Source organism: Saccopteryx bilineata, chromosome 3 (assembly GCF_036850765.1).
Source record: "Saccopteryx bilineata isolate mSacBil1 chromosome 3, mSacBil1_pri_phased_curated, whole genome shotgun sequence".
Classification (NCBI taxonomy): Eukaryota; Metazoa; Chordata; class Mammalia; order Chiroptera; family Emballonuridae; genus Saccopteryx; species Saccopteryx bilineata.
In genome coordinates, this window is record NC_089492.1 from 129752597 (window position 1) to 129775825 (window position 23229).

At 39.3% G+C, this 23229-nt stretch overlaps 1 protein-coding gene and 1 non-coding gene across 4 annotated transcripts in view; both read left to right on the top strand.

The window, feature by feature from the left end:
• The window catches only part of ALMS1 (ALMS1 centrosome and basal body associated protein), a 220937-nt gene that overhangs the window by 36213 nt on the left and 161495 nt on the right, over positions 1-23229 (top strand). Inside the window, exons 3-9 of one of the 3 annotated variants that reach the window (XM_066267392.1) lie at positions 4519-4714; positions 11588-11705; positions 14285-14385; positions 15911-16033; positions 16288-16427; positions 16534-16683; positions 19001-19160. In XM_066267392.1, coding sequence (XP_066123489.1) covers positions 4519-4714; positions 11588-11705; positions 14285-14385; positions 15911-16033; positions 16288-16427; positions 16534-16683; positions 19001-19160 — 988 coding nt within the window. The remainder of the gene's footprint in view (positions 1-4518; positions 4715-11587; positions 11706-14284; positions 14386-15910; positions 16034-16287; positions 16428-16533; positions 16684-19000; positions 19161-23229) is intronic. The other 2 variants (XM_066267394.1, XM_066267393.1) reach the window with 2 other exon arrangements.
• Positions 7804-7910, top strand: LOC136332726 (U6 spliceosomal RNA). Its single transcript, XR_010730883.1, has one exon. It is a non-coding gene; the product is annotated as a U6 spliceosomal RNA (small nuclear RNA).

Genomic DNA, 23229 nt, shown 5'->3' on the forward strand with positions numbered 1-23229 from the left:
CTCCAATGGAGCCTTGGCTGCGGGAGGGGAAGAGAGAGACAGAGAGGAAAGCGCGGCGGAGGGGTGGAGAAGCAAATGGGCGCTTCTCCTATGTGCCCTGGCCGGGAATCGAACCCGGGTCCTCCGCACGCTAGGCCGACGCTCTACCGCTGAGCCAACCGGCCAGGGCCGGCCAAGGCCTGTTTATGTTTTTTTAAAAACTTACTGAAAGAGCTTTTGTTTATTATATTTTAAATACTCAAAAGAACTCTTCAAAGACAAGTTTTGCTTGAAAATGTGAAAAAATTTCTAATTGTAATACATCTTATTTGTATGGATTCTGGGTAATTTGGGAATGAAAAAATTCTATATTCTCTTAACAAACATTTGTGTTGGTCAAGGAAGAAGACTCCAATAATAGACTACAAAATAATGAAAATACATTATATATCTAAATATATACATTGCCCATCAATATAATAGCATCTTTCCATCTTTAAATAAATAAATAAGTAAATAAATAAATGTAAAATGAAATGAATTCATTATTTAAGCAAAAATTTATTTTATTTATTTTGAGAGGGATACAAGGAGAGAGAGAGAGGAGAGGCATCAACTTGTTGTTCCACCTAGTTGTGCACCTATTGATTGTTTCTCATATGTGCCCTTACTGAGGCTCCAACTGGCGACCTCGGGTTCGAGCTGGCACCCTAGGGATAGAGCTGCGACCCCTAGTTTGAAACAGCAGCCTCAATGCTCTGGAACTACTGGAACCATGCTCAATCTATTGCACCACTGGCTAGGGCAACAAACATTTTAGATAAAGAAAAATTACAAGTAGAAGAAACATGGTAAAGAGAAGACAAATAACTAAGAAAATGTAGTAAAATTGTTCCAATCAAGATTAAAAATAGCTATATTTCTGGTAAATCCAGTCAAGAAAAAAACCCCGAGATAAACTTAATACAAACCTATTAAAGTTTATAGAAGTGTGCTAGTACCAGTAGGTAGGAAATGGAGAAAGTTTTAATATTACCAGCCATCAAAAAGGTTTCTGGCCTGATCAGGTAGTGGTACAGTGGATAGAGCATGGGACTAGGACACAGAGGCCCCAGGTTCAAAACCCCAAGGTCGCTGGTTTGAGCACAGGCTCATTTGGCTTGAACACAGTGTCACTGGTTTGAACGTGGGATCATGTACATGACCCCATGTTTGTTGCCTTGAGCCCAAAGGTTGCTATCTTGAGCCCAAGGTCACTGGCTTGAGCAAGGGGTCACTCGCTCTGCTGTAGCCCCCCAGTCAAGGCACATATGAGAAAGCAATCAATGAACAACTAAAGTGCCGCAACGAAGACTTGATGTTTCTCATCTCTCTTCTTTCCTCTCTGTGCCTATGTGTCCCTATTTCTCTCTCTGTCTGTCTGTCTCTCTCTCTTTGTCTTTGACACACACACACACACACACACACACACACACACAGGTTTCTGGACAGAATGGATTCACCAATGAAGTCCTTTATATTTTTAAGGAAGATTGAATCTTCCTGTATAAAAGAAATATGGAACAAGGTTAGAAAACAAAGCAAGGTCTTCTAAAGTAGTGATTAGTTATAATCTTTTTTTTTAAGCAAGAGAGAGACAGATGGGAAGGGAAAGAGATAAGAAGCATCAACTCATAGTTGTGGCACATTAGTTGTTCATTAGTGGCTTCTCATACGTGCCTTAACTAGGGGGACTTCAGCCAAGCCAGTGACCTCTTGCTTAAGCCAAAAGTCAGTGACTATGGGGATCATGTCTATGATCCCATGCTCAAGCTGGCAGCCCCGTACTCAAGCTGTTGAGCCTGTGCTCAAGCCTGTGACCTAGTGGTTTTGAACCTGCAACCTCAGCATCCTAGATCAATGCTCTATCCACTGTGCTACCATAGGTCAGGCTGATTAATTATAATCTTATTATGACTATATATGAGTGAAAATGTTAAAGACTGCTAGCAACTAGATTAAGAGCCTGATCCACCACTACCAAGTAAGAAATATGAAGATGTTGCAATATAAAGAAATTTATTGTTATACTTTATCAGATTTAACTGAAAAAAAGAAATGAAAGAGGTGTTAGGACTGATACCACAGAAATATAAAGGGTCATAAGAGACTGCTATAAACAATTATATGCTAACAAATTGGATAACCTAGAAGAATTGTATAGTTTTTAGAAACATACAACCTATCAACAATGACTCGAGATGAAACAGAAAATCAGAACAGACTGATTACTAGTAAAGAGATTTAAATCAGAAATCCAGGACCTGATAGCTTCACTGGTGAATTCTACCAAACTTTTTTTTGTGTGTGTGTGTGTGTGAGAGAGAGAGAGGGACAGACAGAGATAGACAGGAAGGAAGGGAGAAAAATGAGAAGCATCAATTCTTCATTGCAGTACCTTAGTTGTTCATTGATTTCTTTCCCATATGTGCCTTGACTAGGATGCTACAGCAGAGCAGGTGACCCCTTGCTCAAGCCAGCGACCTTGGGCTTCAAGCCAGCGACCTTTGGGTTCCAACTGGTGAACCTGCACTCAAGTCCAACGAGCCTGTACTCAAGCCGGCGACTTCAGGGTTCTGAACCTGGGTCCTCTGCATCCCAGGCCAAAGGTCTATCCTCTGTGTCACCCCTTGGTCAGGCCTACCAAACCTTCTTAATATTACTTCTCAAACTCTTCTAAAGAATAGAAAAGGAGGAAACTCTTCTGCACTCATTTTATGAGGCCAGCAGTACCCTGATAACAAAACCTGACAAAGATGCCACAGGAAAATTATAGGCAATATCCCTGGTGAACAGAGATGCAAAACTCTTCAACAAAATATTAGCAAGCCAAATTAAATAATATGCCATGATCAAATGGGATTTATTCCAGGAATACATGATATTTCACCACTGATTGATCAGTCAATGTAATAAGCCACATTAACAAAACGAAGGATAAAGATGAACTTGGTAGATGCTGAAAAAGCATTTGGCACTATTCAACATCCATTTACAATAAAAATGAACTAAGCGGGTACAGAAGGAATGTACCTCAACAGAATAAAGGCCCAAATCATGTATCTGAAATACAGTATTTGACAAACCCACAACTAACATACTCATTGATGAAAAGATGAAATCTTTTCCTCCAAGATACGAAAGACAAGTACTTCTGCTCTCTCTTATATGTGGAATCTAAAACAACAGAAGACCAAATTTGATGATTCCAGGGCCGGTGGGGTAAGGGGTTGGGAGAAATGGGTGGATTCATCCTCCCTCCTTCCCTTCCTCCTCCCCTTCCTCCTTCCCTCTCTCTATCTCTCCGTTTCTTTCCTTTTTTGTTTAAATAAATTAAAAAGATATTGAATAATCTTAGTATGACTATATATGACAGAACATGTTAAAGACTGCTAGCAAATATGGTTTAAAGTCTGATCTACCACTACCAAATAAATATGAAGATGTTGCAGTATGAAGAAGGTTATTGCTATGCTTTATCAGGTTTAATTGGGAAAAATATGCTATAATATACAATAGTTTGATAAATTTCAGTGCTCATTCCTAGCAGATTCAGTATGAAAATAAAATAATACTTTCATAGTATGATAGAAATAATATTCTTATTAACCAATACCAAATTTAGAAGGAAAATGCCTTATAAACTGGTTATCATTAGTATTTAATTCAACTTTAATATTACTGCTTAGTATTTTCTGTGGATTTATGGTAGTTCATGAATTTCTTGTTACTGCTTTCTCAAGAGGTAAGTACAAGAATTGAAGTGTTTAGAAACTTTTATACCATTTTGACAGAGTGATTTTATGTTTTTCAAAACTAGAAATGAAACATTTGGGCTTATATTTTGTATTTTGGGCTAATCTATCTTTTGAATTTTAGTTTTCTAGTAATTTTTATTTTTTTAGTAGTTTATTTACTTACTAGTTTTTTAAGTATTTAATAAGATATCTTTCTGTGATGAATTACAAGTAGGAAAAACTGGTTCTTTCTATAGATATTTTTAGAAGCATTGCTTTGAATCAATATTACTAATATAAGGGAAAACATTTTAAAGAGTCAAATGTACCATTATTCATGGATGATAAAATAATGTTATTGAATGAAGAGTCCAACAGAAACTGTTTAAACTAATAAAAATTCAGTAAAGTGATCACATGCAGAGACTATTGTAGCTTTAGGTTTGGAAGTTTTCTTCAGTTTTATTATAGTTAAATTGTAAGATTTCATTATATAGAACCAGATTTATTGTTTTAATGACGAGAACTAACTGGTCAAGAATCACTGGCAGATTTGGATTGTTAAGAGATGGGTATTAATAGGAAGGATGTCTAAAATATAGTTAATATTGTGAAAAACAAAGAAAAGCTTTACTTTTTATAAACTTTGATGAGAATGTTATCACATAGGAAGCTGTGTGAGTGGATGTTTTAATCTGATGTTAATATGTATATTAATTCAGTTAACAATTTAGCATATTTTCCTTCAAAATTATTGTTTTAGAGAACAGAATCTTGGCATTTTCTTCCTCAAGAAATCGACTCTTCCCACACCTCGGATACAACACAGACCAGGTTTAATGTGAGAAAGGAAGGGACAGAAGTGACAAACTTCCCCTCTGTGGAGGAAGGTATATTGACCCAGTCAGAAAATCAAGTAAAGGAGCCCAACAGAGATCTCTTTTGTTCTCCATTGCTAGGTAATGCCTCTCTCTCTCTCTTTCTCTCTTTATTTTTTAAACTAATAGTAATACCTCACATTTATAAAATACTTATTTTGGGGGGACTACAATTCCTGCATTTAAATCCCTTAAGTTGAGGACCTCCGTAGAGCTATACAAAGAGCTTATTTCTGGTTTTCCACACAGATCAGCTGGTGTAGTTGTGTTGACTGTGCAATGTCACCTCATTTTATTGTATTCTATTGCTCACAGAAGGCAGACATTTGATAACTTTCCCTCTAGTGGATGTGCTTCCTTAGTTCTGAATTTGTGGAAGTTTTTCTTGGGGTAAACTGTATACAATACTATTCTTTTTTTTTTTTTTCTGTATTTTTCTGAAGCCGGAAACGGGGAGAGACAGACAGACTCCCGCATGTGCCAGACCGGGATCCACCCGGCACGCCCACCAGGGGCGACGCTATGCCCACCAGGGGGCGATGCTCTGCCCCTCCGGGGCGTCGCTCTGTTGCGACCAGAGCCACTCTAGTGCCTGGGGCAGAGGCCGAGGAGCCATCCCCAGCCCCCGTGCCATCTTTGCTCCAGTGGAGCCTCGGCTGCGGGAGAGGAAGAGAGAGACAGAGAGGAAGGAGAGGGAGAGGGGTGGAGAAGCAAATGGGTGCTTCTCCTGTGTGCCCTGGCCTGGAATCGAACCGGGGACTTCTGCACACCAGACCGACGCTCTACCACTGAGCCAACCAGCCAGGGCCTACAATACTATTCTTTGACTGCTTAGCAATGGAGACTCCATAATTCTTAAAATATAAACAAAAACAAATATTCATGCTTATCTAATTAGATTCTTAGAATTGGCTAAGGCATGTGTTATTATTTTCAGTTTTCAGACCCAGAAATTGAGATAAAGAGATTAAATGACTTTTCTTATATAGCTCATACTGTTTTCCTTTGCTGTAAATGGAACTGATTTATTAGCTCTTTAAAAAGATAAACTTTAAGGCCCTGGCCGGTTGGCTCAGTGGTAGAGCGTCGGCCTGGCGTGCAGGAATCCCGGGTTCGATTCCTGGCCAGAGCACACAGGAGAGGCGCCCATCTGCTTCTCCACCCCTCCCCCTCTCCTTCCTCTCTGTCTCTCTCTTCCCCTCCTGCAGCCGAGGCTCCATTGGAGCAAAGTTGGCCCGAGCGCTGAGGATGGCTCTGTGGCCTCTGCCTCAGGCGCTAGAATGGCCCTGGTTGCAACAGAGCAACACCCCAGATGGGCAGAGCATCGCCCCCTGGTGGGCGTGCCAGGTGGATCCCGGTCGGGTGCATGCGGGAGTCTGTCTGACTGCCTCCCCGTTTCCAACTTCAGAAAAATACAAAAAAAAAAAAAAAAGCTTCAAGAAACTCTCAAAACATCAGGTAGGAGATAGAATAAGTTGTACTGTTGCTATTTTAGATCATTGTGGCTATATAAAAATGTTAAACCAATATGGCAGTTTAAAAATTTTCATGCCTAACTCATAATTCAGGCAAATAGTTACTTTGTTTTTCCTTTCTTCAGATTTTTTTTTCAAAATCTGAAAAAAATAAAACCACTGCATTCTTTAGAATTAGTTTTTGTCAGAGTAGTAGGTTCAACCGTGAAGTTGTTGAGAGTATTTTTAGAGGAGCATGAATAGGAGTTCTTTTCAGATATAAACAAATGCTATCCAAATAAAAATATAGTGCCAATGTATTTTGTGGTGTGGATCATCATTCAAGTTCAATTTTATTTTCCCATTTTAAGAAAGATGTTGACATTAGCATTCCTTCATGGGAGGAGATGACTATGATAGTAGATGAAAGAGAAGACTTTGCTATAATCAGGTGTTTGGAGGGCTGTTATGCTAAAAAGGAAACAACTTATTTTTCTTCGTTCAAATATTTATTTTCATTCATTCAGTAACAGATAATCTAAGTGTGTATTGTGTGTTTGATGCTAGAGATATATATATACATACACATATAAAATGATCTTCTCTTTTGAGAAGACAATCCAGTAAATAGAAAATAGCAGTATCATGTATGAGTACTTTAATCCTCTATAGGAGGAGTGTGCAAACTATAGGCCACAGGCCATGGCCTGATTTTTTACCAGTTAAGAATGGTTTTTGCATTTTTAAAGGATTGTAAAAACAACAACAAAAAATGTATATGTAACAGATAACCATATATGACCAACAAAACCTAAAATATTTACTATCTGGTCTGTTTTTTTTTTTTTTTTTACTAAATGAGAGGGAGGCATACAGACAGACTCCTGCATGCACCCTGACCTAGATCCACCTGGCAGACCCCTATAGGACAGTGCTCTGCCCATCTGGGGCTACTACTCTGTTGCTCGGCAACCAACCTATTTTAGCACCTGAGGCAAGGCCATGGAGCCATCCTCAGGACCCTGGGCCAACTTGCTCTAACCATTTGAGCCATGGCTGTGGGAAGAGAAGAGAGAACAGAGAGAGAGAGAGAGAGAGAAGGGGAAGGGAGGGATGGAGAAGCAGAAGATTGCTTTTCATGTGTGCCCTGATCAGTAATCTAACTCATGACTTCCAAACACAGGGCTGAAGCTCTACTGCTGAGCCATTGGCCGGAGCCTCTAGTCTTTTATAAAAAATGTTTTCTGCCCTGGCCGGTTGGCTCAGCGGTAGAGCGTCGGCCTAGCGTGCGGAGGACCCGGGTTTGATTCCCGGCCAGGGCACACAGGAGAAGCGCCCATTTGCTTCTCCACCCCTCCGCCGCGCTTTCCTCCCTGTCTCTCTCTTCCCCTCCCGCAGCCAAGGCTCCATTGGAGCAAAGATGGCCCGGCCGCTGGGGATGGCTCTGTGGCCTCTGCCTCAGGCGCTAGAGTGGCTCTGGTTGCAACATGGCGACGCCCAGGATGGGCAGAGCGTCGCCCCGGTGGGCGTGCCGGGTGGATCCCGGTCGGGCGCATGCGGGAGTCTGTCTGACTGTCTCTCCCTGTTTCCAGCTTCAGAAAAATGAAAAAAAAAGAAAAAAAAAAAATGTTTTCTAATTCCTAGTCTAGAGGTTAAAAGAAGAATACAGAACTTATAGAGAGGCTGCTTTAAACTCGACATGAGAAAGAACTTTCTCTGCTCACTTTGGCAGCATATAGACTAAAATTAGAACAATACAGGGAAGATTAGCATGGTCACTGCTCAAGGAACACATGCAAATTTGCGAAGCATTCCATATTAAAAAGAAAAAAATGGCCTTGGCTGGTTGGCTCAGTGGTAGAGCATTGTCCCGGCGTAGGGATGTCCTAGGTTCGATGCTTGGTCAGGGCACACAGGAGAAGCAACCATCTGCTTTTCAACCCCTCCCCCTCTCTCCTCTCTCTCTCTCTCTCTCTTTTTTCTCCTTCCACAGCCATGGCTTATACAGCAAGTTGGCCCTGAGCGCTGAGGATAGTTTCATGGCCTCGCCTCAGAGCTGGGTTTCTGAGGGACAGAGCAATGGTCCCAGATGAGCAGGGCATTGCCCTGGTTAGTAGGGGGCTTCTTAGGTGGATCCCAGTCAGGGCTCATGTGGGAGTGTGTCTCTCTGCCTCCCCACTTCTCACTTAAGAATGAAAAAAATCCAAAAAAACTTGCTACTGGAGCCATTTAATAGTGGAAAGGCTATGTAACAACAAGAACAAAAGTGAGCTTATGTAACAGCAAAATGCTCTCAAAAGAATTTCAGCACTGGTAAGAGATTATGTGTCTAGCTTCTAAGATTTTTTTCTAGCAAAGTTTTATAACTCTAGCTTTTCATTTACTCTAGATAAAGTAGAACATTTTAAATTATTAGAGCAGATCCCTGGATCTGATAACTGAGGAAATATCATCATTGCTCTTTTGTTAGGCATGGATATTATAGTCATTGTCAGGTATATTAGTCTCAGCAAAAGCATATGTCTTAATGAAAATGGTGCTGTAACAATGATATCTTGAGAATGATTTAAACTGTCAGTAGTGTCCAGATAAGAGAAATGTGAGGTCTTTGTTAAAAATCTCAATGAGAGGCCCTGACCGGTTGGCTCAGTGGTAGAGCGTCGGCCTGACGTGTAGAAGACCCGGGTTTGATTCCCGGCCAGGGCACACAGGAGAAGCGCCCATCTGCTTCTCCACCCCTCCCCCTCTCCTTCTTCTCTGTCTCTCTCTTCCCCTCCCGCAGCGAGGCTCCATTGGAGCAAAGATGGCCCATGCGCTGGGGATGGCTCCTTGGCCTCTGCCCCAGGCACTGGAGTGGCTTGGGTCGAGACAGAGCGATGCCCTGGAGGGGCAGAGCGTCGCCCCCTGGTGGGCAGAGCGTCGCCCCCTGGTGGGCGTGCTGGGTGGATCCCGGTCGGGCACATACGGGAGTCTGTCTGATTGTCTCTCCCCATTTCCAGCTTCAGAAAAATACAAAAAAAAGCCTGACCTGTGGTGGCTCAGTGTGTAAAGCGTCAACCTGGAAATGCTGAGGTCGCCGGTTCGAAATCCTGGGCTTGCCTGGTCAAGGCACATATGGGAGTTGATGCTTCCAGCTCCTCTCCCCTGTCTCTCTCTCCTCTCTCTGTCTCTCTCTCCCTCTCTCTCTCCTCTCTAAAATGAATAAATAAAATAAAATAAAAAATTAGAAGAAAAAAAAAATCTCAATGATGGCCCTGGCCGGTTGGCTCAGCGGTAGAGTGTCGGCCTGGCGTGCAGGAGTCCCAGGTTCGATTCCCGGCCAGGGCACACAGGAGAAGCGCCCATTTGCTTCTCTACCCTTCCCCCTCTCCTTCCTCTCTGTCTCTCTCTTCCCCTCCCGCAGCCAAGGCTCCATTGGAGCAAGAATGGCCCGGGCGCTGAGGATGGCTCTGTGGCCTCTGCCTCAGGTGCTAGAATGGCTCTGGATGCAACAGAGCAATGCCTCAGAGGGGCAGAGCTTTGCCCCCTGGTGGGCATGCCGGGTTGATCCCCGTCGGGCGCATGTGGGAGTCTGTCTGACTGCCTCCCCATTTCCAGCTTCGGAAAAATGAAAAAAAAAAAAAAAATCTCAATGAGGAGCATATGAGATCTTGCTCCCTGGCACAGGTTATCAGTTTGACTCAAATAAATTCATAAAAATTCTCAAAATTTTTAGAAGGGTGAAGGACTTATGAAGATTATGAAATGATGATTCTGAAGGTTTAAGACTAAGTCTCTAAGCCAGTGCCAAAGAGGAATGAATCATGGTGGTAAAGGTTTCTCATTTTTAATTAATTACATAAATCAGTAAAAAATAATTCTATTGGAATGGCTACTAAATGTAGCAGGTATTTTGTTGGGCACTGAAGATACAAGTAGGAATAAAGCAGACATGGAGTTTTCAATCTAAATGGGAAGCAGACAGACCAAAGATTAAAGCAAGAGAGTGATAGTTATTATAGGGAAGGTGTACCGTATTATAGGCATTCTGAAATCAAAAAAGCAAACTGTAGCAATAATATTGCTATTGTATATTGAAAGAATCATTTTGTTTTAGCAAGATATCATCAATCCAGTTAATATTAAATAGGATGCTGTTAGTTGTTTAGATTTGTTTCTATTAATATTTAATTTTTTGTTTTGTGGTTGTATAAATGCTGTATGAAATTAGGAAGTGTTTTTTTCTTTTACCTTTTTTGTATATATTCAAGGGTGTTTTAGTAAGAATTATTTAAGTAGGCATTCAGGAATTCATAAGGATTTTTTTTTTAAATCAGTAGTTATCAAACATTTTGGTCATAGGAGTACTTTACATACTTTAAAGTTACTGAGGACTCTAAAGACCTTTTGTTTAATGTGGCCTATTGATATTCTTATATTAGAAGTTAAAACTCACCAATTTAAAAGAGTAACTCATTAAAATATGACTTGTATTTAACTAAATTACAGTTTTTAAGAAAAATAACTATACTCTGACACAAAAATATTTAGAAGAGTATCATTGTTTTACTTAAGAACTCTCTGACTTAATAGAAAACAGGTAGTTTTTTTATATCTGCTTCTACATTCAATATCATTGTACATGTCACTTGAAAAATTCTACTATATACCTTTGTGAGATAATAAGAGTGAATAAGGCAAATGATATCGTAATATTATTTTGAATATGATTTTGACCCTAGGCACCACTTGAGAATATCTTAGGGATGCCCAGGATCCTATGCAACATACTTTGATATAAGATAGAAAGAACTTGACCAGTGGTGGCGCAGTGGGTAGAGTGTCAGCCTGGGACACTAAGGTCCCAGGTTCAAAACCCTGAGGTTGCTTGCTTGAGCACTGGTTCACCAGGTTGAGCACAGGGTTGTCAGCTTGAGCATGGGATCATCAACATGTTCCCATGGTTTGTGGCTTGAAGCCCAGGGGTGCTGGCTTGAGCCCAAGGTCACTGACTTGAGCAAGGGGTCACTGGCTCAGCTGGAGCCCCCCAGTCAAGGCATGTATGAAAAGCAATCAGTGAACAACTGAAGTGCTGCAACTACAAGTTTATGCTTCCATCTCTCTCCCTTTTTCTCCCCCCATCTCTTGCTAAGAAAAGAAAGATGGAAAGAAACACTCATCAGGATTAAGAGCACTTGCTAAAAAGTTAATGTTTAGGTTTAGAACTCACTCTGGCACTGAGGCTATTTGTGGACCAAGTTACTTAATATTTCTTAAGTTTCCTTACCTATATGATATATATAATAATACCCATTCTTTAACGTTGTCATGAAGATTGAGTGAAATATTGTATGTTTAGTGCCTGTACCTTGTCAGGTATTTGCTGCTGCTGCTTTTATCATGTCAACGCCTGTAGAAACTTGCAGATCGCAGCATATTTAGGTTCTTTAAAGTATTATGTGAGTAAACTAAACAGTTAATTTCTAGTATTTCCAACATTTTCATATTTGAAACTTTACAGTCATACAAGACAGCTTTGCTTCTCCTGATTTGCCTTTGCTGACATGTTTGACACAAGACCAAGAGCTTGGGTCTGATTCTTTATTTCACCAAAGTGAACTACATTTTACACCTCTGAGGTAGGATTATTTATTTTTTTATTTGCACCCTACATTTCTACTCTTCCTTTTTTTGCTCTTGTTACTAATATTTATGATTTCAGCCTAAGTTGAGACTTTGGGGTAGGGGTTAGATAGTCTCATCTCACACTCTGAAGGTAAGCCTCAAGTTAAGACATGATGCATATCATTTAGATGTAGTAACATATGTATGTGTAAAAATGAGCCAGGTTATTGTAGTTTATTTAAAAATAATTTTGAATATAGTCTAGCACAGTGGTAGTCAACCTGGTCCCTACCGCCTACTAGTGGGTGTTCCAGCTTTCATGGTGGGTGGTAGCGGAGCAACCAAAAAGTATAAATAAGAAGATAGATTTAACTATAGTAAGTTGTTTTATAATGATTTATTCTGCCAAAGTTAGCGAAAATACGACATAAAGTACTTGGTAAGTAATTATTATTATATGCTTTAACTTGCTGTAACTCTGCTTTATAAATTTTATAAAGTAAAGTTACTTACCTACTTTATAACTCACCATTACTGTGGAACCAGTGGGTGGTTAGAAAATTTTACTACTAACAGAGATACAAAAGTGGGAGGTAGGTATAAAAAAGGTTGATTACCCCTGGTCTAGCATTTCAGACATATTTTAATTTGGAAGGCACACTGGATTTTTTTTTAATCTCCTCTTTTTCTTCCCATCACCCACCCCCATTTTGTAAAAAGAATTTATGTCAGCCTGATTAGGTGGTGGTGCAATGGATAGAGTGTCGGACTGGGGCATGAAGGACCATTCAAAACCTGGAGGTCACAGGCTTGAACACGGGGTTGCTGGCTTGAGCTAGAGGTCACTCACTCTGCTGTAGCCCCCTGTACAAGGCACATATGAGAAAGCAATCATTGAGCAACTAAGGTGGCAACAAAGAATTGATGCTTCTCATCTCTCTCCCTTACTGTCTTTCTGTCTGTCCCTATCTGTCCCTCTCTCTGATTCTCTCTTTCTCCGTCTTTGTCAAAAAAATAAAAAAGAAAAAGAAAATAAAGAATTTATTTCATGGTCACTAACTTATTTGGTACTCTCATTTTGGTCAGCTATTCTTTAATGAGCTTAGTTATCTTTTCTCACCTTATATGAATATGAACAAGATTTTGTTGTAACATGTCCAAATTAAAAATTATTTGAAATTCATGCCCTTTAGAATAGTCATAATAGGAGACAGGTCTGGAATTCTCTAAAACATTTGGAATTTGCTAAAAATATGTTTTCTTTTTTTAGAACTAAAAGAAAAAAAAAGACATCTTAAATTAAAAACTAGCCTGACCAGGTGGTGGCGCAGTGGATAGAGAGTTGGACTGGGTTGCGGAGGACCCAGGTTCAAGACCCCGAACGCCAGCTTGAGCGCGGGCTCATCTGGTTTGAGCAAGTCTCACCAGCTTAAGCCCAAGGTCGCTGGCTCAATCAAGCAAGGGGTTACTCTGTCTGTTGAAGGCCCACGGTCAAGGCACATATGAGAAAGCAATCAATGAACATCTAAGGTGTCGCAACAAAAAACTGATGATTGATGCTTGTCATCTCTCTTTGTTCATATCTATCTGTCCCTATCTATCCCTCTCTCTGACTTTCTCTGTTAAAAAAAAAATTAAAAACTATAGATGTTTGCTGAATAAAAACCTCTGCCTCTTTGCTATGTATTACTTTAAAATCACTTTTATATATATATATAATACAATAGTCAACCAAAGATGATTAGATTACTGTTGTAATTTTTTTGGGGGGGAGGAAGAGTAGATCACTTAAGTGGTGACTAGTAAAAGAACCAATGCAGGGTAAATGAATGTTAAATTATGGTAGGTGATAATTTCAACATTTTAAATAGTAAAGTTTGAATTTTTTATTTAAAGAAATTTTTTGACAATATCAAGTTACTCATATTTTGGCACTAACTATTGTTTTATATCAGGGCTATAGGATGGTAGTTTATCTTCTGCTTATGAATATATGCCTTGTTCAATCATTAGCCACCTTAAAGGAATTTGAAATTAAAACTGTTCTTCAACACACTTTTCAGATAACCTTGATATCAGTGACACATCAGTTTTATATTTTTTCATGTTGGTATTTAAAAAAGTAAACGCTTTAAATGTGTAACATTTTTGCCCTGGCTGGTTGGCTAGGCGGTAGAGCGTCGGCCTAGCGTGCGGAGGACCCGGGTTCGATTCCCGGCCAGGGCACACAGGAGAAGCGCCCATTTGCTTCTCCACCCCTCCGCCACGCTTTCCTCTCTGTCTCTCTCTTCCCCTCCCGCAGCCAAGGCTCCATTGGAGCAAAGATGGCCCGGGCGCTGGGGATGGCTCTGTGGCCTCTGCCTCAGGCGCTAGAGTGGCTCTGGTCGCAACATGGTGACGCCCAGGATGGGCAGAGCATCGCCCCCTGGTGGGCAGAGCGTTGCCCCTGGTGGGCGTGCCGGGTGGATCCTGGTCGGGCGCATGCGGGAGTCTGTCTGACTGTCTCTCCCTATTTCCAGCTTCAGAAAAATGAAAAATAAATAAATAAATAAAGAAATGTGTAACATTTTTATTTTTAACTGTATATTTTCAGGGGAATTCCTGCTAAGTCTGAAGACACTGGATCGTTTTCTCGACCTTCAGAAGTTAGTGAAGCGTTATTCCAGGCAGCCTCAGAAGGAACTTCAGACTTAGGTAACAGTGGCTTTAGTGTATCTCAGCACATATTTATAGGGAGTACAGCTGTAGAGTCTCAGGGCTCTTGTACATCCTGAACAAGGAATCAAAGAAGAGACTGTTATCATTTGATACAATTCATAAACTGAAAATCCCCAAAGACCCTGATAATTATGATACACTTTGTTCATATATGTCATGGAAGACACAAGAAGTTACACAGGAGCCAGAAACCAATTTAGCTGATAAAGATCAAGTTTATCTGATATAAGTGATGAATATGTAATTCCTAAAGAAAGTGACAGTCTTGATGCTTCTTGTTCATATGTGCAGTATTGGAAACAGGAAGCTTTACAGCAGTCAGAAAAATATTTAAACAGTAATGATTGTGATTCTTGCTCAGATACATCAGACACAATTGATAAAAATAAAATTCCTGAGGGACATGACAATTTTAGTGCTCCTTTTTCATGTATGCCGTGAAGCAAACAGAGAAATACTGTCCAGAAACATGTCTAATCAGTAAGGATCATGTTTCCTTTTCACATGAAGTTGCTCCTCATTTTAATAATAAAATATCATGTTATTTTCTTGCATTGCTTGTTCAAAAGGAGGGAAAAAAAGGTTCCCTTGATGTCTGATAATCATTATTTTGAGTGTTTATGTAAGGGCTCCAGCTGAGAATGAGGTGAAACAAAAGATGGTTTTTTTGGAGGGTATGAAGAAAGTGAAGAAGGTCTAGGGAAAGAATTACCTCAGTGTTTTGAATTAAAGGAGAATAGCATTACGTTAGTGTTTTCAGAGTTGTGTCCCAGATCTTTAGAAATACAGCATATTGTGAATGGTGTAGTTCCTGATAATTCTGTAAAAGTTTCAGAAACACATATATTCTCCAGGGGACCTGATATATCTAAGGTAGAGACTTCCGTGGTCCTCTTCAGATTGTTACATCTAAGTTGGATGAGACAGAAAACCAGAAAAACTGAAAAACTGTATTTTCAAGAGGAAAGAAACCAAAAGTCAGGTGCTGCTTTTGGTGGGGAAAGTGTTGATGCTACTGAAAATGTAGCCTTTGACATAATTATTGCTTCTGTTGAGCCTTCTAAGAAAGTAAATGAAATCCAAACTGACATCAGTAAGTCATTAACAAATGACAGCCAAGAAATTGAACCAAAAAACTCAAATCTTTTTCTATTAAATGATAATGGTGAAAACTTTCTCTGGTAAACTTAGTCATTACACTATCAATCTATTCCAGGGGTATTTGAACAGCAGCTTCAAAATCATTGTTGCAGAAAAAAAGGTGATGATGATAACTGGCAACCTGATATAAAATCACTTTCCAGTGTTCCTCAGGAAATGTTCATTAAGTCACTTTTGTGTATTTCAGAGGTTAAGTCATCTACTTCTTTAAGTAAAAACTCTCATAGCCAGGTTGTTGGTCTTTGTAAAACACAGTCAGCTTTATTTCAGTGTAATGTAGATAATGAACCATTTCTTTCCATTGGGAAGGTAAAGTATATTCCCACTCTTGACCTTGCAGAGAAGGCAGGATCTTCAAACATCATTTACCCACTGGAAGTGTCAACAGCAGATTCTTTATTTTTGCAAGATTTAAAACAGCAAACCTTTGAAGAAGTTACACATTCCTCCAACTATATTTTGGGTAAGATTGTAAATTCTAGTCATGTTATTGGAGGTCCATATGCAGCTGTAGGAAGCAGCTTTTCAGTAACCTTGATGGCATATGATGCAAAGTCGCAAGGTGCTTTACCAATGATCGTGATGCATCAGTAATTGCAGTTGGCCAGGAGACGTTGCTGAAAGCTGGTATAGGCTTAGGTGAAATTCCTCGGGCTGTGGGAGCCAAATCCGGTTTTATGATACATACATTTATGCAAAATGACTCCTATTTTGTAGAGGGCCTGCAGGGGAAGGCTGGATCTGACATCTATAAGGCTGAATCTGACGTATGTACTCTGGGTGATGATACCGAATGCTGTAGCTTAGATGAAAGTGCTGTTGCATGCATTCAAGGATCCACTGAACGTCAAAGAGAGGTGAGATGCAGTAAAATGGTAGTTGGGAGCAAGCAGGTCTTTTCTGGTATTGTTTCAGGAAATGGCAATGTTATTTGCTCTTACTTTACTTTTTAATGTTTCCCAGATATGTGACCAAGGTGACTGGACTGATGAGTGTATTGAGCTAGTAGGCTTAGAAAATTTTCTTGATGATCTAGAGATTTGTGACAGCTCCCTGTCCTGGCAGTCTGCTTTACAACTACCATCTAAAGAAGAGAGCAGTTTTGAAGAGTGTGTAAGTTTTTTCCATTTGACATTTCTTATGGGGCTGGGGAAAAAATATTTTAGTTGAAAAATGGGGATAAAAGTGCCCATTTATGTCCTCTAATACCAATTTGTGACTTGTAATCTAGTCTTTACCTGATATGCAGGATTTGCTTTGTTAATTTGTTAGAGATTGATATGAAAGAAATGTTTGTATTTTGTAGACTCTAAAAGTTAGTGATTTCTGTGGTCTCTTGGATAGAGTCATCCTTTCATACTCTCAGGCCTTTCATTTTGAGGCATCCTAACTCTTCCAGGTTGTGCCAGCAAGAACCTTTGAGGCAGTGTTAAAAAGATTAGATTTATTCATGAAGACATTGATGTGTGCTTTTCCCCCTCTTGGGCCTTCAATGTATAAGCCTTGCAATAGGCCCTGGAAATATTCAAGTGTTTCTATTAATTAGTTAATTATTAATTTGTGACAGAGAGAGGGACAAACAGGAAAGGAGAGAGATGAGAAGCATCAATTCTTCGTTGCGAGACCTTAGTTGTTCATTGATTGCTTTCTCATATGTGCCTTGACTGGGGGGCTATAGCAGACCGAGGAACCCCTTGCTCAAGCCAGCGACCTTGGGCTCAAGCTGTTGAGCCTTGCTCAAACCAAATGAGCCCGTGCTCAAGCCGGTGACCCTGGGGTCTCAAACCTGGGTCCTCCGCATCCCAGTCCAACGCTCTATCCACTGTGCCACCGCCTGGTCAGGCTCAAGTGTTTCTTTTTAGATGCTGCTGCAAGATTTGACTTCAGAGATATCTTGAAAATTATAAGAACCTTTGTTTCCCCAGAAAGGAATACTGAGGTGCTTAATGTCTAAACTAGTCAGTGTCCCCAAATGGAACTTATAGCCTGCTTCCCTCATGAGTAATATACTTATTTATTATTCCATTTCCTTTTTCTCTATTATATCATTATTATTGTGTATGTGTGTGTACTAGGATATTATAACTGTAGGGTGTTATAAAAATTCTGTTTCAACGTTTCTTTTATACAAGGTTTTATTTTTCTGGATCTTTGGATTCCTTGACTTTAATGTTGCTCTAGTCCCACTGCCCATCCTCTTTCATCTGATGCTGTTGGCTCTAATCTGGGTCTCACTTCTTTATAGTATATACTTATATCCTGTTAATCATTAAATAGAGTTAGATAATTTATGTGGTATACTTAATGTAACTTTACCTTTCCTGTTTTTTTCAAGTATAAGATTAGTATGTTATTGGAAAACTATTAGTTTGGGTTGCAACTATACTTAGACCTTCAGTTTCAGACACTTGGTAAGAGGAAATGAAAAAAGATGTTGTGATGAACTTTTCATTTATTTATAATCTGTTAATATAGAGAACTATTAAGCTAGTTTTATTTTTTCGTAAAGTAGGCATGCTTTAATTCTAATTTTCAATCTAATAACAGTAGGGATGAAAGTGATAACTTTGTGCTCCAATACTATGCTAAGTTTTACTTTATATACATTAATTTGTTTAGTTCTTTTGTCAGTCCCATCAGGTCGGATTGTTGGGAATTATTATCATCCCTATTTTTATAATTGACAGTGGGTTAAGGAATTTGATTAGCAAGTAGGGGAGCTAGTATTTGAAACTAACCTTATCTATGTACTTGAGAAGCACTATGCCATAAACTGCCTCCCTGTTTGACTATTCTTCAGTGAAACCATCACCAAGATTTTGTATTATTTTGGCAAGACTGAAAATTTTGAAGTCAGTTACAATAATAATGAAAATCAAAATCTGATCAATTTTAAACTTAGTGTTTCTGAAATTTTTTTATAGTACTGCTTTTATAACCTACATCAATATTTTCATATAAATAAATTATTTTTTAAAATGAAGATATATTCGGTTTATACTGATACATTGATAATAACTCTGACCACATTCCAAATTTTATTTGCTTTAATTTGGTGAAAAATTGTATATATTTATATACTAGCATCACCAATAATGGTTACTAATTCCCTTTTTAGCAAGGACTTGTTGGGATCTGAAAAAACTTTAGGAATGTCTTTTTTCAGCTATTACAAGAATAAAACTATGAGTTATAAAACACATCTAGGCCTCCTCTCTGAGGCTTCCATACCCTCAGAGTAATTTATAGAGCCTTCTTGGAATTGACCAAACAAGATATGACCTGTATATGAATTTAGGAGGATTGAGAATATAACCTTAAGGAATTGGTATAACTGCTTAGTATTTACTTTCTGAAAATGAGGTGTGTATTTTAGCCAATGAATTTTAAGATTAATCTTATATTTTTAATTTTTTATCTCTTTTTATAGGTAGGTCATTCTAATATGGACATTAATCAGTCTTTTTCATCTGTGTTGCCTCCATTTGTTCCTCATGAGCCAGCCAGAGAGTTGGAGTATCACTCTTCAGATCTCAGAATGTTAAGGGTTTCTCCTGAGATTATGCCAAGGACTCCCAAACATTTATCAGGTGCGTAGAAAAGGAGATGTTAAGTGTGTGTATGGCTATCTTGTTAAAAATATCTGCTATGGCTAATTTTTTATTTTTTAACTCCTGCTATAATGTTAACTTTGGATTAAGTATATTTATAAATTCCCAGGTCTCTTTTATTAGATGAACCATTTGATTTTTCATTGCATTCTTCATGACATTGTTAAGAACTGAATTACATGGAGAAGTCTGAAATAGAGTGAGTTTGTTACTATATCCCTTTCTGTGCTGAAGGGAAAAGATTGAGGACAAGAGTGGATACAATTAAATTTGTAGAGAGAAAATTGAGAACTCAGTTTTGAGGTAGAAAGCAAGATTATCTGCTCTGGGAGGTGGGGACTGGTGGAAGTGTTAGGGACTTAGAGAAGAGTGGCTTGGTGAAGGTTCAGAATTTATGTTGAAATGAGTAGGAGATGAAGTTGACTAAGGACAACCAGATTGGCAGGTAGTTCTGAGAAGCCAGCTGAGGTTAGAAATGATTTTATAATTTTGTCAGCCTCTGTAGCATCTCTCACTTTACTAAAACGCAAGAATGGAGAAGATAAGTTTCAGGATTGATCCTTGGTTGAGGGATTTGAGTATGTTGGACGAATAGCAGTGGAAGGGGATCAGTGAGAAATGAGTTGTTCAGCTATTGGTTTCAGCCTGCAGAGGGAAAGAGAAGTCAGGAGAGTTGTTAGTCTGAGAGGAAATGAAGGAACAGAGGTTTATTTAAGAAGTTGAATGCATGAGGTGTATGACTTACTGAGAGAGCCAGAAGAATGGGAAATTCTGGTCAGAGTGAATTAGTACATTTAAGTGTGAGTAAGTATGAAGGATGGTAAGATCCATAGCTTGGCCCTGGGGGGATTGGATAGTAGAAGTTGAATAAAGATCACTGGGATAAAGTCAATTAAGATTTTGAGGCTAGTTTACTGGATTATTAACTGTGTTTAAGTATTTTCTGATTTTGTGTGATTTGGGTTTTAGGATAAATCTGTATCAGACCTTGAAGTCCTCAAAAAATGAATGGGGGCAACTGGTAGTTGCAAGAACATGATAGATGGAAACTGGTATTTGGAGGTTTTTTATTTGAGGAAGATGGAAAATAATAGTAAGGAAATCACTGAGAGATAGTTAAATGCCAACTTCCATCTCTCCTTGTTTCCTATGTCATGGTATATGGGAGAGGGCTGCATAGTCAATAATATTGAGAGAAAAATAAAGTATTTTTTTTTAGGCCAAAAATTAGAGACTGGCCTCTGAAAATTTTGAGAAAGGTTGTTTATTAAATAGCAGATTGATTTCAGATAGCACAGAAGAAAGAAGGGTGGGAAGGAATAAATAGTGGTAGGAACCAAGGTAAGAGAACAGCAGGAATAGAATGTGGCAACAGGAGACTGGTAATACTTGCATTTAGTCTGGACCAGGGATTTCAGTGATACTCATATGTGAAATGAGTGGCCTCAAATATACCAATTTTATCAGAGGTGATTTTTTTTTTTTACATAGAGTCAGACAGAGGGACAGATAGGGACAGACAGACAGGAAGTGAGAGAGATGAGAAGAATCAATTCTTTGTTGAGGCACTTTAGTTCAGTGATTGCTTTCTCATATGTGCCTTGACCTGGTGGGGGGGGGGCTCCAGCAGAGTGAGGGGCCCTTTGCTCAAGCCAGCGACCTTGGGCTCAAGCCAAGCGACCCTGCACTCAAGCTGGTGTACCTGTGCTTAAGCCGCAACCTCGGGGTTTTGAACCTGGATCTTCTGCGTACAACAATCTATCCACTGTGCTACCACCTGGTCAGGCTATCAGAGATAATTTTTGATGTCAGAACTATCTGAGGGTCCCAGCTTATACCTAATCTCATCTTAAAGATGAAATGACTGCCAGATGATTTGAGAAGGGCATTTTATCTGAAAATGTCTTTTTGTGGCTTTCTTTTACAAGTTATAGCACCCCTTGGTAAAGAATTCTAAGGTCACAGTTCACCTTCCTCTCCCCTGCTTATATCCTTTGAAACTATCCTCAAATGTTTGGGTATTCTGTTCTGTTCTGGCTTTTTTTTCCCCTTTTTTTTCTTTCTGCATTTCAGTTTGGTACATTTCTATTGACCCACCTTAAAGCTTACTGATTCATTCCTCAGCATGTGCAGCCCACTGATGAGCCCATCAAAGGCACCATTCATTTCTGTTATAGTGTTATTGATTTCTGTCATTTCCTTTTGATTCTTTCTTAGAGTTTTTATCTCTCTGCTTATATTACTCATCTGTTCTTGCATGTTGTCCACTTTTTCCTCGTTTTCCATTAGAACTCTCAGCATATTTAATCATAGTTAATTTAAATACCTGGTCTGATAATTCCAAAATCTCTGCCATATCTGAGTCAGGTACTTTTGTTTGCTTTATCTCTTCAGACTGTTTTTTGCCTTTTAACATACCTTGTAAATTTTTGTTGAACAGTGGACATGATGTATTAAATAAAAATGCTGAGGCAGATAGGCTTTTGGTTTTAAGTTTCTTTGGGTAGAAGTTAGGCTGTATAACTGTGAGCTGTAACTATGATGTCAGACACTAAAATTTTCTCTGGTGCCCTTGTTTTTTCTCCTGTGTGTTTTTTTGTTTGTTTGTTTCCCTTAAGACTCCTTAAACAGGGTCTGAGTCTTGCTTGTATTCTTTTATCTTTAATCTCCTATTTATACAGGAGCCCTATTGAAGTAGTGTAATAATACGTGGAGGGGAGAGGTTGCATTCTAATAGCCCTGTGATTAGGTCTCAGCATTAGGTCTCCGCATTAGGTCTCCGTTTGCAAGTGCTTCTCAGCATTTACCCCTTCCTAAGGTGAAACAGGAAGGCTAGAGAGGACTGAAGTTGCGTATTTCCCTTCTCCCAGGTTGTTTAATCTTTGATAAAATCAAGTTAGTTAGGTTTTGGTAATTTAGTTTCCCTTGAGGTCAGCCTGTTGTTAATAGAGACCAGAAGGCTTTTGGCCTTTTAAAATGATTACTTTTCCCCTCCCACTGCCATAAATATTAGGGCATTTTTGTCACACCATCATCCTGAGAGTCTTATAGGTCTACTGGAAGTAAAACTGGTGAAAATGTGGGCCCCTACCCAAGACTGGTGACAGGAGTTTTTAATCTCTAAAGTGAGTCCATGCTTAGCCTGTAGCAATTTGCAATTACAGTTTATTTTTTCCTACCAGTTCCTGGTTCCAGAGACTTCTGCTCCCCATAGCTCTGATTCCTGTGTGTTTGCCTGTCTCTACAGTTTTCAGGATGGTAGTTTACCCTGTAAACTCATTCTCTGGAGGGTCTAAGAAGAGTTGTTGATTTTCAGTTTGGTCAGCTCTTTTCTTGCGATATGGGAGTGACTTCTAATCTCTTTTACATGTTGGATAAGAAAACTTTCTTTTTAAAAAGGTGTTCATGTATAACAAAAGCAATTAAGCTGGAGTTTTGGAAGGCAAATGATTATATTTAGAATGAAAATTTAAACCATTAGCTTTTACAAAAATAGTCTTACTGAGCTCTAACTCATACCATACAATTCACTCATTTACAATAAATTTCTCAATTCACTGAGTTGTACAAACATCACTACACTTTAATATTAGAACATTTTATATTTCCTGTTAGCAGTCACTCCCCATTCTATACCTCTGCAAGCCCTAGGAAACACTAATCCACTTTGTGTGTAAATTTGCTTATTCTGGACAGTTTTGGATAAATGAAATCATACAATATGTGATCTTTTGTGACTGGCTTCTTTCACTGAGTATGTTTTTTGTTTTGTTTTGTTTTTTTACAGGAACAAAGAGAGAGTCAGAGAGAGGGATAGATAGGGACAGACAGGAACGGAGAGAGATGAGAAGTATCAATCATCAGTTTTTCATTGCAACACCTTAGTTGTTCATTGATTGCTTTCTCATACGTGCCTTGACCACTGGCCTTCAGCACACCGAGTAACCCCTTGCTTGAGCCAGCGACCTTGGGCTCAAGCTGGTGAGCTTTTTGCTCAAGCCAGATGAGCCCGTGCTCAAACTGGCGACCTCGGGGTCTTGAACCTGGG